The 14,581-nt window shown below is 42.0% G+C and overlaps 1 protein-coding gene and 1 pseudogene across 1 annotated transcript; both read right to left on the bottom strand.

The window, feature by feature from the left end:
- Positions 1-1,458: 1,458 nt before the first annotated feature.
- Positions 1,459-6,108, bottom strand: LOC115686720 (internal alternative NAD(P)H-ubiquinone oxidoreductase A2, mitochondrial-like). Its single transcript, XM_030612097.2, has 9 exons — positions 5,945-6,108; positions 3,881-4,535; positions 3,256-3,469; positions 2,921-3,081; positions 2,770-2,835; positions 2,525-2,688; positions 2,274-2,388; positions 1,873-2,052; positions 1,459-1,747 (listed from the first exon to the last, which is right to left on the bottom strand). The coding sequence occupies exons 2-9, from the start codon at positions 4,463-4,465 to the stop codon at positions 1,592-1,594; spliced, it is 1,641 nt and encodes a 546-aa protein (XP_030467957.1). The 5' UTR covers positions 4,466-4,535; positions 5,945-6,108; the 3' UTR covers positions 1,459-1,591.
- A 2,218-nt stretch (positions 6,109-8,326) lies between these two features.
- On the bottom strand, positions 8,327-14,581 carry LOC115686719 (internal alternative NAD(P)H-ubiquinone oxidoreductase A1, mitochondrial-like; annotated as a pseudogene).

The raw sequence follows: 14,581 nt of genomic DNA, 5'->3' as shown, positions 1-14,581 counted from the left end.
TGAGTCTAAGAAATTTCGGTCCAAAATATTGATAGTTCGAGTGCTTGTTGTTTTGTTTCTTGTTGGCCGAGAGTCTCTCTTGATTCCTGTCTACATTTGTTTGCACTAGCATCTACATCGACGATAGTTTATCACTGAAGACGTGATCGGAGCTTCCATTCGACTTACTAGCATTTGTGATTGAACTTCTCCTCAGCCAGGTAGGATTCGAAATTGCTCATGATAGAACCGGCTCGTGGTACCGTGGTACAAAAATTGAATGGCATTGAGATAGTTGCAAGTGCCAGAAAGAAAATATCATGGCCATCCGTTGGGTCAAATTCTTGAAAATTCGATTCCAACATTTTTTTTAAAATCGAAACACATTGTTGAAACCATCGGGTCACGAGGTTCCCGTAGGTGCAAAAATCGAGTTAATGGGAAGTCAAATAGAAAAGTTAAGCCAATTAAAGTTTGTCCAAGTTTGGGTTGAAATATATATAAATATCATTATTCAGAATTTTTCCCAATTATATGATATAAAATGTACCTGGTAAGATTCGGAGGTTCTAATCATCTAAATTACTTAGCCTAGAATTGTCATCTACAAAAAATATGAATCAGACAAGGCCATAAACCACACATCCCCTTATCCAAGAATTGTCATCCAACCAGTAGAAACAGAAATTTATCAAGAAAAAGAAATGTGTGATTAAGGCTCATGAAAATGAAGAGCTTCAAACAAGATGAACAATGCAAAGCACGCACTGAAGCGTAATTCTCTCCTCTCGAAATTTATGTGCCTTAAATCAGGGTTTTCTGATCTAACAAACCCAGTGAACCTTCAGATAAAAACTATATAAATCAAAATTTTAAATTCCAACAGAATATGGCACTCCCAAAATTCATAGACACAATTTGTGGACGAAGAAATCAATCAGAATCCGAACCAAACATTCCAAACATTAGCAATGCTTCCTAAGAGATTAAGAGCCATCGAGTGAGAAAGTCTGGCCAGAGAGATAGGGCGGTTACATTCAATCTCGTCGGCGACTAAGAAGGAGAAGGCTGGTGTGGTTGCCCGTGGCGGTTCGTAGAACAGAGAAGGTGAATCTCTGAAGAAACGGGGAAGAGAAGTGTGGCGTGAGGGAAGGGAGGAAGCACAAGAAGAGGCGGGGAAACAGATCTCTTAGGTTTTGTGAATCTTTTGAGTTGTTATACTTTCCTTGTGGACAGATGAATCTTGAGTAAGTGGACGAGTTATCATCGCTAAAGCAGTGATCAGCAGAGCAGAATATGAACCGATGGTCCCATTCCGCCCTGGAATCCAAAGTACCATCCCGCCCTGGAATCCAAAGTTTACTCCGCCCTAGGCCAAGCCACTACCGAGTTCCATGGAACTGAGGACCAGATTGGCCGGTTAAAGGGCGCTCTACAGCTAACAAAACTGAAGCTACACGACTTTAAGAAAAGGTGAACTGATGCAAAACCATGTTGTTATTTACTAGCCATGCTAAATACTTGTGTGACAAAAAGAGCACAATGTATCATAGAATTAAGAAAATTTCAAGACTAGTGCGAAGCAGCCAAGGTATGTATATCTCTACCATCTTCAACCTATTCTCGAGTTGTCTCTGCCAAACACCATAGTCGTCGTCCAGTTCACCGCGACATAGAACCTGTTCCTCCAGCTAACTACTCTCGTGAGATAAGCCGAACGCCAAACCAGCCAGCTCACAAATCCAGCATGTGATATTCCCTTCGCGTCCTGCATAAAAGAATGTTTGCATAAGTGACAATCATTAATTCGGTGAATCATAAGAGTACGTGCACATCAAAATCTAGGTACTAGGGAAGAAAACCACTGGTATGGCATGGTAGCACGTTATGTACCTTAGACTGGCGCAAATCGACGAGCGCCTTGTAACGCCCTACAGAAGCCATGCTTCCCAAATGTTTGTACACAAATGGGTCTCCTAGAGGTATGTCTTTCGAGCAAAATGCTTTCCCTCCATTTTGCTTCCCTATCCTACGAAACAGCTCCTCCAAGAATTTCCCTTCCCTTTCTGCGACCTGTTTCAAAAATCAGCATTCATATTATTTCCAAGGAAAGCAGAAAACTGAGCCTTTATGCAATGAGAAAATGGATAGTGAATGACCACTTCCAAGTTCAAATGGAAGGATTAATGCCACATCTTGTGCAAAGTAGAGCAAGGAAATAAAGTTGAAGATTGAAGATCAAACCAAAAGCTGCAATGAGACATCTTAAAAGGAATTAGACAGGGTGACTGAACCTGAGCTAAAGCGGGAAGCACCGGCCTCCCCGTCTGTTCAAGAAAACCCGCACAATCCCCCAACGCAAACACATCTTCCACTGAAGGTACCCTCATCCATTCGTCAACCCCGATCCTGAAACAGTTGAGAGGACAAATCATTCGATTGGAAGGTGGTGGAATGCTAAAATGAGATTGTCAGAAAGTTCTTGCCATGAATTTGCTGTTGCAGATTTAGATGACAAAGGAGAGAAGAAATCTTATTTCCTCACCTTCCACCAGGGGATTTGGGAAGATTAAGTGACTTGATAAACTCTGAGGGTCCAACACCGGTCGACCAGACTAGGAGGCCATATGGAACGTCCGTACCATCATTCAGTACAATTTTCTTCGCATGCACCTCTTTCACCACGCCTCTTTTAAGACGAACACCAGACTAGCATTGAAAGCATTAAATCAGCACCATAATGAACTGTTAGAAAAGATGACGGAAAATTGAGAAAGAAAATCAACTTACCCTTGTTAGATGATTTATCGCATACTGCCGTAAGCCAACGTCGAACGACGACAGGATTTCATTTGCCTATTAAATGGTGTACTTGTCAAATAATGTTATTTACATTTTTCCAAACTGATGCTAGCATCTGTAAATAAGTGTGTATGAGTACCTCAATAAGGGTGACTTTAATGTAATCCTTAACATGAGGAAAACTTTCATGGACATCTTTCATGATAAAATCGCTTAATTCACCGCTGAACTCCACCCCAGTTGGTCCACCGCCAATAACAACACAATGTAAAAGGCGTTTCCTCTCTTCTTCTGATATACCTATAAGATACAGAGAAGAGATCACTCCCCCAATCTCTATTGAAGATGTAAAATCTTGCTGACCATTAATCATTGAGAAACTGGACGAGCAAACAATGAGCATCTTCTTCTATTCCTGAAACTTTGGAATGTTGCTCAGTAAGTGCAATTCATAAGATTGGAGAATTGAAGTACCTGGATTTTCAGAGAGCATGAGGTTCAACAAAAGCTTCTTCCTGATTTCTTGGGCATGATTCACCTCACGAAGGAAGTAGGCGTGTTCCTTAACACCCTTTATACCAAAAGTCAATGGCTCAGCTCCGGCTGCGATGACCAGCTTGTCATATGCGACTTTAAACTGGTACGGCTCTTGAGGCAGTCCGCCGTTGCCAACCGTTTCACAGTACACCTGGTTGATAAGGAACGAGATTAGCAAAAGAGAAATGCAACAAGTAGTGTTATTAGACATTTCTTACAGGTACGTCATTGGTCATGCTGAAGAAATGAAATTTATCTTATCTTACTATGTACTATGTGCCTAAAACACTATTTCCAGATAACCACACATGGGATTTTTATAGCCTGGGACCTCGACACAAATGCAAAGGTGTGGACAATGCATGTCGATGTTTGTTACACAGTATATTGTAAATTACTGATTTTGTTCATTGCCAGTTGAAGAAATCATGGAGGAAAATTCCGGCTGCACACCTAAAATAATTAATCAATACATGCAAAATGAAATGAAACTGACCACATCCTTGGAAAAGGAGTATATAAGCAATGAAATCGACATACAATAGCCAGATTTTCAACTTACTTCATGCTTGTCAGTGTCAACTCCATTGCAGGAAGCCAAATAGAAGTACGAATTGGGAGTTGCCGCAAGAGCAGGCTGTATCCGATGAACGGGCTCAGCAACCGAACGGAACTCCAAGGTTCCAACACAAGTCGACGGAAGAAGGGGAGTGAAAACCATGTGATTTCGGGGTGAAATGCACACAATATCATACATGTTCATATCAAGCCCCTTCATAAACCTGCAAGCCGCCCAACCGGTACCAAGAACGACCACCCTCGGCTTTTCTCCAGGCTTAGTCGGTTCAAGACCCGGATATCTGTCCCTCTCATATTCAGAATCGGACTCCACCAATGCCCTCTCAGCGACGGGAAATTGATCATGTGGGTTTGTCTTAATTCCTCTGCTCCAGTTGCAAGCATAACTTATCTTACTCAACGGTAAGCTGTTGGAAAAATCACTTCTCGTGGGGACACTTTCGAAAGAGGACAAGGAAAATGAATCCGCAGGTATTCCTCTAAAATTTACGTCGTTTCCATCTCTAAAGCTCCCAATAGCACCTCCTGTTCTTCTCAGGTTGCCCCGAACAATTCTTGCGAAAGCCATAGAGTACAACACTAGTACTCCAAATGCAAGTCAATAACCTGGATCCTTAGGCCAATTGAAGAAATTGCACCTGTGAAAACAAGAGAGGCTTGGGCTTAAAGCTATTAGAAAAGCAGAAATATATATAGAGAAAGACAATCTGATCACTCCATGATATCAGGAGGAGGTAAAGACGACATGTAGAACAATTTGAGTATGGTCCACGCGACATAAAGATGATTAATTGGTGTGTGACAACGATTTCTTCGATGACTGCTGGGACAAAAACCAGAAGCCAATTTAGCTTGGGTCATCAATTGATGGCACATACAATGAAAAAATTTCTTCTTGTTTTCTTTAAGCCAATAAAAGACAAAAAAGGCCCATTTTTCTTGGAGGAAAGTCATAATTCGTAATAGACTTGTTCAATCAAAGGCTTGTTCTTTTCTGCAACAGCCAAATTGATGATTTCAACAATCTCATTTTACTAGCTTCCAAACATCCACCAAATGCAAATCTCGCAAGTGTCAGTATACGCCTGGAGGTTTTCACAGGACGCCATGCTCGAGAACCGTGCAAAAAAAATATCAACAGACACAAATGGTTTCCTATAAACAATTAAAGCCGTAAATTCCTCTCTTCACGACTGAATTATAAGAATGGAGTTCATTTCACCTGCTTTGTAATAGGATGAACACCCAGACAAAAGCAGAACAAAAGGAAAGAACAGAGTTCTTTTCACCTAGAAATTTTATTAGTTCCTTAAGGTGGATCACATAAAGGGTCATTAGCTGAATATTGTTCAATAGCGCATTTGTAATCACATGTTGATATGTAATGGACAAAGTACAGAGAGGTAAATAAACTAACTGCAGATCTAACTAGCGAGCTCTGTTTCAAGAAAAACCAACAATCAATTAAAAGTGGTGCGCTAACAATGTAAATGTGAACGGTCAGTAACCCCAAAAGACTGCGACAAAGAAAAGTTGGCATCCTTCTTTAGTATCTTGTCCTTTGAAAATCCCCAATTGGCATAGAAAAACTTGGCCATTTCATCGTGATCAAGGATTTCTATTGGAAGCAACAAGCTTGTAAATATGCATCAACGTCAACAAAGCTGAAGTAAACAAGCATTGCCGACAACCACCGGGAACACCACTACAAGGATCACTACCCGTGATCAGGATAAAAAACAGAGAGCTTCCCTCGTAATGCTTCTTTAAAATCAGGTCTTTCCAGTGTAATGGATGTCAATACCGTCTCGAAAGGTCAGATGGGTCTACATGGTTTAGCGAGGAAAGAAACAAGAGTAGCTCAAATCTCACAGATCTTGCCGGTCACCACCTTATTCATCTAAGCCATATCAGACGAATTTCGAATGCAAAGGAAGGGGCCAGAGGCAGCAGAGCACTCAGAACAAGAATCAGAAACAAACATGCTTAACCGCGGGCAACAGCAATGGAGGGTCTAAGCTCAACCAAGAAAGAGTAATCTCTGTACCTTGTTCGGTGAAGAAGACCTTCTGAGCTTTCAGCCTGAGGCGGAGAAGAGAGAGTCCAATATCTGAGGAGCTTCAGACAATGTACCATGCTATATATATATATATATGCATGCGTGGTGTCCTTCCTAGGCTGGTGCAAAGAACCCAGAAAGCGAGAGAGAGAGAGAGTTCAGAAAGCAAGAGAGAGAAAGAACATGAAAAACGTTTAAAATAATGAAGAAAGGGTAAAATAACAGAGGAAAATCAAAGGAGCCGACTTGGGACGCAAGGGAAGAGAGATCTTGGAAGCCTCCCCGTTCGGTTAGAAAAGAACCAAAAAAAAAAAAAAACAAAGCATCTTTTGTTAAATTCTCCCTTTTTCCAAATAACGTGTCAATATCACGTTATATTTCAAGAAGCGTGATAATTAGCACGAGCTTGACAATTTACCCCGCGACGTCGGGAGAGACCCGCGACCCCGATAACACGTGCCCCAAGAGGGTCAGTATCGAGACAGGACATGCATAAAAAATCATCTTTTTCTCGAGATTATTTTATTCAGTTAGGAAAATATCGATTCGCGACTGATACCGCTAAACCTTCGTGGTATTATTCAAGAAACAAGAACAAAAGGAGATAGAAAAGTCTCTCTCCGTGAAACCTAGACGAATGAGGTCAAAGTTGAACAGATGTAATTAACAAGAATAAAAAGATGTTCAAACCAAATGAAAATATAGACTTACGAGAAAGTCATGCAAGGAGGGAAAGCGCATATTCGCAACGTCTCAGCATTCCGTCCGCGGAAAAAATTCCCGAGGGCGGCGCTCGGCGTGCGAAGAGACCATCGAGCCCTCGGCTTTTGACCCCTGTAGAGAGGTCAATGGGAGGGTAATTTCGGGTTTTCCAATCCCCTCAGCTTCTTCCAGACGACGGGGTCAAAAGTGTTAAAGAGACATGTTGACGGCTGCGGCCGGGTTGGAATCGAAGATATTCCGACTGCCAATGGGGCGACGACATTTTTTACTCCAACAAATCTCCATTTGTTAATTAGGTTATAATTTGTTAACGAAAAATCAACGGTTGAGATTTAAGTAAAACACGCCGAGCAAAGTACCGTATCGATGAATATTCGCTGTCTCTACAGAAGCACTAGACGTCATCACTCATGTCTTACCGAGAACTCGTGCCTTACCGAGAAGAGCAGTCCTCGATCATTTGCTCGCCGGAATGTTAATCGCTAGGATTTGTTTTCATACTTAGAATATAGACGAGATAAGCTGCTAATGGGAAAGAAAGTGATGAAGAAAAGCTAATGACCAGTTGCTTCGGCTTGAGCTCGAATTCATTGAAAGCCGTGACAAATCGAGTCGTATTAATTGGACTCGAGCTTTTTTGGGGGGGTGCCTGATCGAGCTTGAATGAGCCAAACCCCGTTTTTAAGAATAGGGATCCATCTTAAATTGAGTAAATATCGATCTTCAGCCAATTACGTAAGCGAGTATTCATCTCAGCACATGACCAATCTCGAGTCTTTTCGGACTTAATATCATGAAAATCGAACACGTGTGTCGTGTGCATTTAAACTAGACGCACCGATCCGTGCCGTCGAAGCCACCCCCATCTCATGAAGTTGGGCTGGAATTAACATTGCCGTGTAGAGTCAATACTAGGATTTGCTATATAGGGTTTTAATATCGTCTTAACGTCTAATGAACTCAAATTACGTACTTGGCACGTGCCCGAAAACCTGGGAGCAAAGGAGGGTTGGTTTCACGTCATGTCAATTGTCAAATGAGAGGCACCTTCCTCGTACCATTCAGCTTCAAGTCCCGCGCCAGAAATCTTCGTGAACGCGTCACCATTTTTGACCGGTTTTGCTAAAGTTGTCTCCAATTATAAAGGGGGCCATCTTTGTCTTGGTCACCAGAGTCTACAAAATTTACTCGTGTCTCGGCCGTTGAATCTCGTGTTTTGTCGGCCGTCCAATCTAAAAGTCCATCGACGTCAACCGTCGGATCGGAGCATGACGAACCCAGCTGTACGTTGCCCGCACGAGGCGTGGACTCAGCTGTCTTTCTTGAGTGCAACAGCAAACAAGCGACAGCCAACATCGATTTATTTAACTCAGTTGATCAAATTTATATGGTCGTCTCCTTCAATACGATACATCGGTGCGTAATACGACCTTTTCGTTGTTGTCTTTAGATACCATAGGTCATATCTAATTTATTTCCATAAACGAGTACTTTTTAACTTCACGAACAATGTTGTTCGCTTTGAAAGTACTACTTTGTTTCCGAGATTGGCCCTGACTACTTACTTTGTATATTTTGAAAGTACTGCTTTGTTTCGTTTGGCATCGATCATTTTCCCTGCACTTTCCTTTCTAATAACTCAGCTGGTTGAATTAGGATCCACAATCTTAATTCTGTAAAGAAATACTCATCATCCCCTTTTTTCTGTCACATACAATGTTACGATGGCATTGTAATGCACTTGCAGCCGCTGGCCTGCGATACCAGAAGTCGGGAAAATAACGCTCTGGTCGGTGGAGAAGATCATTTGGCCGGCGGTGGCGGGAGGCATGGCGAAGCCTGCAGTTTTCAAGTATTTTCCTCTGTCCAAAGCGACAGAAGCGCACCCGCTTATTCAGAGTAGTATACATATCGGCAAGATACTCCTTCCGTGATGTTGTTGGTGTTGTGACTAGAGAACGGCATGGATACAATGTTCTTTTTTGACTCGATACATTTCGTCTGAGCTTAATACTTAGGGATCAACAAGACAATCATCCAGTAGACAAGAGCTCATAAGTTCCATCGAGTGGGAATTGGATTCAAGTGGAAGCAAGCCAGCACCTTCACAGCGATAACATTTGACAGCAAATATATAACCTCGAAATTCCAAAAAAAATCAATAGATGACCCTTTCAGTTGCTTCCTCCCCAATACGGTTGCTTTTGAATAGTGTTGTGGTGGAAGCAACTGAAAAGATCATCTGTTGATATTTTTAGAATTTCGAGCTTCTGTATTCTCTGTCGAATGTGATCCCCAAGAGGTGCTGGCTTGCCTTTGCTTGAATCCAATTCTCACTAGACGGAGCTCGGAAGCAGATCTATCAAATGATAAGATGAGCCCTCGTCTACTGGATAATTGTCTTGTTGATCCAAGGTATTAACCTCAGACGAAATGTATCGAGTAATAAAAGAAAAACTAACACGGCTTACTTTCCCCCTTTGTTCTCAATCCATGTCATCCAAACCTGATTCATATGCACCGTTAGATTTAGGTATATTTCAAACCTGTTCCTCCAGTTGACTACCTTGCGAGATAAGCCAAACACCAAACCAGCCAACTCACAAATCCGGCGTGTCATCCCATCCTGCATAAAAGAATGATTGCATAAGTGACAACTATTGATTCGGCAAATTATTAAAGTACGTGCGCATCAAAATCTAGGTACTAGGAAAGAAAACCATCAGTATGGCCTGGTAGAACATTATGCACCTTGGACTCGCGTAAATCGACGAGCCCCTTGTAACGTCCAACAGACGCCATGCTTCCCAATTGTCTGTACACAAATGGGTCTCCTAGAGCTATGTCTTTGGAGCAAAATGCTTTCCCTCCATTTTGCTTCCCCATCCTACGAAACAGCTCCACTAAGAATTTCCCTTCCCTTTCCGCGAACTGTTACAGAAATTCGCATTCGTATTATTTCCAATGAAAGAAGAAAACTAAGCCTTTAAGCAATTAGAAAATTTGATAGTGAATGACCACTTCCAAGTATAAATGGAAGGATTAATGTCACATCTTGTACAAAGTAGAGCAAGGAAATAGAGTTAAAGATTGATGATCAAACGAAAAGCTACAGTGAGACACCTTCAAAGGAATTAGACAGGGTAACTGAACCTGAGCTAAAGCGGGAAGCACCGGCCTCCCTGTCTGTTCAAGAAAACCTGCGCAATCCCCCAGCGCAAACACATTTTCCACTGAAAGTACCCTCAACCATTCGTCAACCCCGATCCTGAAACAGTTTTGAGGACAGATCATTCAATTGGAAGGTGGTAATATGCTAAAATGAGATGGTCACAAAGTTCTTATCATGAGATTGCAGTTGCAGATTTAGATGACAGAGGGAAGAAATCTTATTTCCTCACCTTACACCAGGGAATTTTGGAAGATCAAGTGACTTGACAAACTCTGAGGGTCCAACACCGGTGGACTGGCCTCAAAGGCGGTATAGAACATCCGTACCATCATTCAGTACAATTTTCTTCGCATGCACGTCTTTCACCACGCCTCTTTTAAGACAAACACCAGACTAGCATTGTAAGCATTATATCAGCACCGAAATGAACTATCAGAAAAGATGATGATAACTTGAGAAAGAAAATCAACTTACAATTGTTAGATGATTCGTCGCATACTGCCATAAGCCAATGTCAAATGACAACGGGATTTCGTTTGCCTATTAAACGGTGTTCTTGTCAATTAATGCTTTTTGCATTTCTCCAAAGTGATGCTAGCATCTGTAAGTGTATGAGTACCTCAATAAGGGTGACTTGAATGTAATCCTTAACATGAGGAAAACCTTCATGGACATTTTTCTTGATAAATCACTGCTGAACTCCACCCCAGTTGGTCCACCACCAACGACGACACAGTGTAAAAGGCGTTTTCTCTCTTCTTCTGATATACCTATAAGATACAAAGAAGGAATCATTCCCCTAATCTCCATTGAAGCCGTAAAATCTCGCTGATCATCAATTATTGAGAATCTGAACACGAAAACAATGAGCATTTTCTTCTATTCCCGAAACATTGAAGGTTGCTCTTTAAGTGCAATTCATAAGGTTGGAGAATTGAAGTACCTGGATTTTCAGAGAGCATGAGGTTCGACAAAATTTCTTCCTGATTTCTTGGGCATGATTCACCTCACGATGGAAGCAGGCGTGTTCCTTAACACCCTTTATAGCCAAAGTCAAGGGCTCGGCTCTGGCTGCGATGAACAGCTTGTCGTATGCAACTTTAAACTGGCAAGGCTCTTGAGGCAGTCCGCCATTGCCAACTATTTCACAGTAAACCTCGTCAATAGGGAACGAGATTTAGCAAAAGAGACAAACAAAAAGGAATAGCATAGCAGATTTGCAACGCCTAGTGTTATTTGCCATTTCTTACTGGTGCATCTTCGGTTCCATCATGTTGAAGAAATGAAATTTAGTCTTATCTCACTATGTAGTATGTACCTAAACACTTTTCGACTTGTCCAACAGTGTGGACAATGCATGTCGATATGTTAGTTTATTTGACTTGCCAGATAGCCACGCATGGCATTCTTATAGCTGGGACCTCAACACAAATGTAAAAGTATGGACAATCCATGTTAATGTTTGTTACACAGTATATCGTAAATTTCAGATGTTTGTTCATTGCTACTTGAAGAACATAAAGGATAATTCCGGTCAATCAATACATGCAAAATGAAATGAAACTGACCACACCCTTGGAGAAAAAAGTACATAAGCATCGAAATCAACATACAATAGCCAGATATTCAACTTACTTCATGCTTGGCAGTGTCAATTCCAGTGCAGGAAGCCAAATAGAAGTATGAATTGGGAGTTGCCGCAAGAGCAGGCTGTATCCGGCTCATGGGCTCAGCAACCGAATGGAACTCCAAAGTTTCAACACAAGTCGACAGAAGATGGGGAGTGAAAACAATGTGCTTTCGGGGTGAAATGCACACTTCATCATACATGTTCATATCGAGCCCCTTCATAAACTGGCAAGCAGCCCAACCGGTACCAAGAATGACCACCCTTGGCTTTTCTCCGGGCTTAGTCGGTTCAAGACCCGGATATCTGTCGCTCTCATATTCGGAATCGGACTCCACCAATGTTCTCTCGGCGACGAAAAATTGATCATGTGGGGTTGTCCTAATTCCTCTGCTCCAGTTACTTGCATAATTTAACTTACTCGATGGTAAGTGGTTGGAAAAAATCACTTCTCATGGGGACACTTTGGAAAGAAGAAAAGGAAAATGAATCCGCAAGTATTCCTCCAAAAGTTTCTTCTTTTCCATCTCTAAAGCTCCCAATAGCACCCTCCTGCTCTTCTCAGGTTGCCCAGAACAATTCTTGCAAATGCCATAGAGTACCACATTAGTACTTCAAATGCAAGTCAAAAACCTGGATCCTTAGGCCTAATGATGAAGTGGCACCTGAGAATAATGAGAGGCTTGGGCTTAAAGCTATACAAAAAGCAGAAATATACAGAGAAAGACAATCTGATCACTCCATGACATCAGGAAGAGGTAAAGACGATATGTAGAACAATTGGGTATGCAAGCAAAATGAAGATAATTAATTGGTGTGTGACAAAAATTTCTTCGATGATTGCTTGGACAAAAACCAGAAGCCAACTTAGCTTGGGTCATCCTTGATGGCACATACAATGAGAACAATTCTTGTGATTTTCTATGAGCAAAAAAAAAAAAAAGACAAAAAAAAGCCCATATTTCTCAGAGGAAAGCCATCATTTGTAACTGACTCATTCAATCAAAGGCTAGTTTTTTTGTGCAACAACCAAATTGATGATTCCAACAATCTCACTTGACCAGTTTCCTAACATCCACCAAATGCAAATCTCACAAGTGAGTCTATGCATGGAATTTTCTTGGTACGCGATGATCAAGAAAAATGAGAAAAGAATATCGACAGAGACATTTAGTTTCCTTTAAATTACCAAAGCTGTAAATTTACAACGGCGAAATTCCTCCCTTCACAAGTGAAATACAGGAATGGGTTTCATTTCACCTGCTATGTCATATGATGAACACCCGAAGAAAAGCAGAACAAAAGGAAAGAACAGAGTTTTTTCACATCGAAATTTTATTAGTTCCTTAAGGTGGACCACATAAAGGGTCATTAGCAGAATATTGTCCAAGAGTGCATTTGTAATCACATATTGAATATTTAATAGACAAACTACAAAGAGGTTCAACAAACCAACTGCAAATCTAACCAGTGAGCTCTGTTTCAAGAAAAATTAACAATCAATTAATAGTGGTACCCTAACAATGTAAATGTGAAAGGTCAGTAACCCCAAAAGACAGCAACAAAGAAAAGTTGGCGTTCTTGTTTAGTATCTTGTCCCTTGAAAATCCGCAATTGGCATAGAAAAATTGGACATTTCATCGTGTTCAAGGATTTCTATTGGAAGCAACAAGCCTGTAAATATGCATCACCGTCAACAAAGTTGCAGTAAACAAGAATTAGCGACAACCATCTCGAACACCGCTACAAGGATCACTACCGGTGATCAGGAGAAAAAACAGAGAGCTTATGCTTCTTCAAAATCCGATCTTTCCAGTGAAATATACGTTAACACCATCTCCAAAGGTTAGTTGGGTCTACACGGTTGAGCAAGGAAAGAAACAAGGAGAGCTCAAACCTCACAGATCTTGCCAGTCACCACCTTATTCATCTAAGCCATATTACTGAGGAATCTCGCATGCCAAAGAAGGGCCAGAGGCAGCAGAGCACTCGGAACAGGAATCAGAAACAAACATGCTTAAGGAATCAGCCAAGAGCGCAACTCTCTTTCCTGGAGCTTGGAGATCGCAGGACAAGGACTCGGTGGTGATAAACGTGGACGGTTCGTGGGTGGATAATTGTTTGGAGATCGCAGGACAAGAACATATACTTGTCGGGGAGGACAAGTGGTTGTCGAAAAAGGGGAATTGTTGGGGTCCCAGCCACGAGAAATGAACCTAAGACAGTGGCAGGTCTGATAAACAGAAATGAAGATCGTTGGAACGAGACGAAGTTGCAGGAAATTTCTAGTGAACATAAATCCTCAAAATTCCTATCAAGCGACAAGTAGCAATTGGTTTGGACAGAAGGCACAAAGTCGAGCCTTTTTACCGTGGAAAGTGGCTACAACATAATGCGTAAGGAGGAGGCAGAACATCAGCAAATCAAAGCATCCTCATCCTTCCAGCCCTCTCGTTAATTCATGAAAACCAGATATGGGAAATGCAGACCAGCTCGAAAATCAAAATATTCACGTGGAGTCCATGTCGGAAAAGGCAGATTATACTTGAACCAACGTGCTCTCTCTCTCTCTCTCTGCAAGCAAGAAGTGGAAACAACAGAGCACATCCCTCCTGCTACGTCCCTGGACAAGACGAGTGCGGTCAGACCCTTCTCTCAACTTGCAGATCTCAAGAATGGGTTCCAGCTAGAATTGACAGTTGGGTGCTCAGAGTTACAGAGAACACGGCAACGTCCACCTTCGCTAGAGCAAGTGGGCTACCGCGTCCTCCGGCACGTATGGAAGGCGCGCCAACAGATTCATCCTTCAGGCATCATTCAATCCCCGGCACCCCCCGAGAAGCACATGCTAGAGGAAGTACAGGTTGAGCGGGCAAATTTCAGTACATGGAACCCAAGATCAAAAACCCACAGAGCAAAGATTTCGAAACTCACCGAGGAAGGGTTACTCGGAAAGTGAACACAGACGGGTCGTACGAGGAAGGAGGTTCGGACGGAGCGATCGCATTCGCATGCCGAGACCCTACTGGAAGCGAAGGTCCGCCTCTGCTTTTCATGCCCAAACCCTGGCTCGAAACGAAACTCTGAAGTTTCCGTTGGAGAG

Source organism: Syzygium oleosum, unplaced genomic scaffold (assembly GCF_021117445.2).
Source record: "Syzygium oleosum isolate NSW1041296 unplaced genomic scaffold, Sole_v2.1 Sole_v2.11, whole genome shotgun sequence".
Lineage (NCBI taxonomy): Eukaryota > Viridiplantae > Streptophyta > Magnoliopsida > Myrtales > Myrtaceae > Syzygium > Syzygium oleosum.
This window is presented reverse-complemented; position numbering and strand designations above follow the sequence as displayed.

Bases quoted from the DNA above. Each gene is read 5' to 3' on its own strand.
- LOC115686720 (XM_030612097.2), bottom strand. From the start codon at position 4,465: ATGGCTTTCGCAAGAATTGTTCGGGGCAACCTGAGAAGAACAGGAGGT. The intron at 2,689-2,769 runs GTAAGTTGATTT...TTTCAATGCTAG, and splicing joins CGATAAATCATCTAACAAGG to TCTGGTGTTCGTCTTAAAAG. The intron at 2,389-2,524 runs GTGAGGAAATAA...CAACTGTTTCAG, and splicing joins CCCAAATCCCCTGGTGGAAG to GATCGGGGTTGACGAATGGA.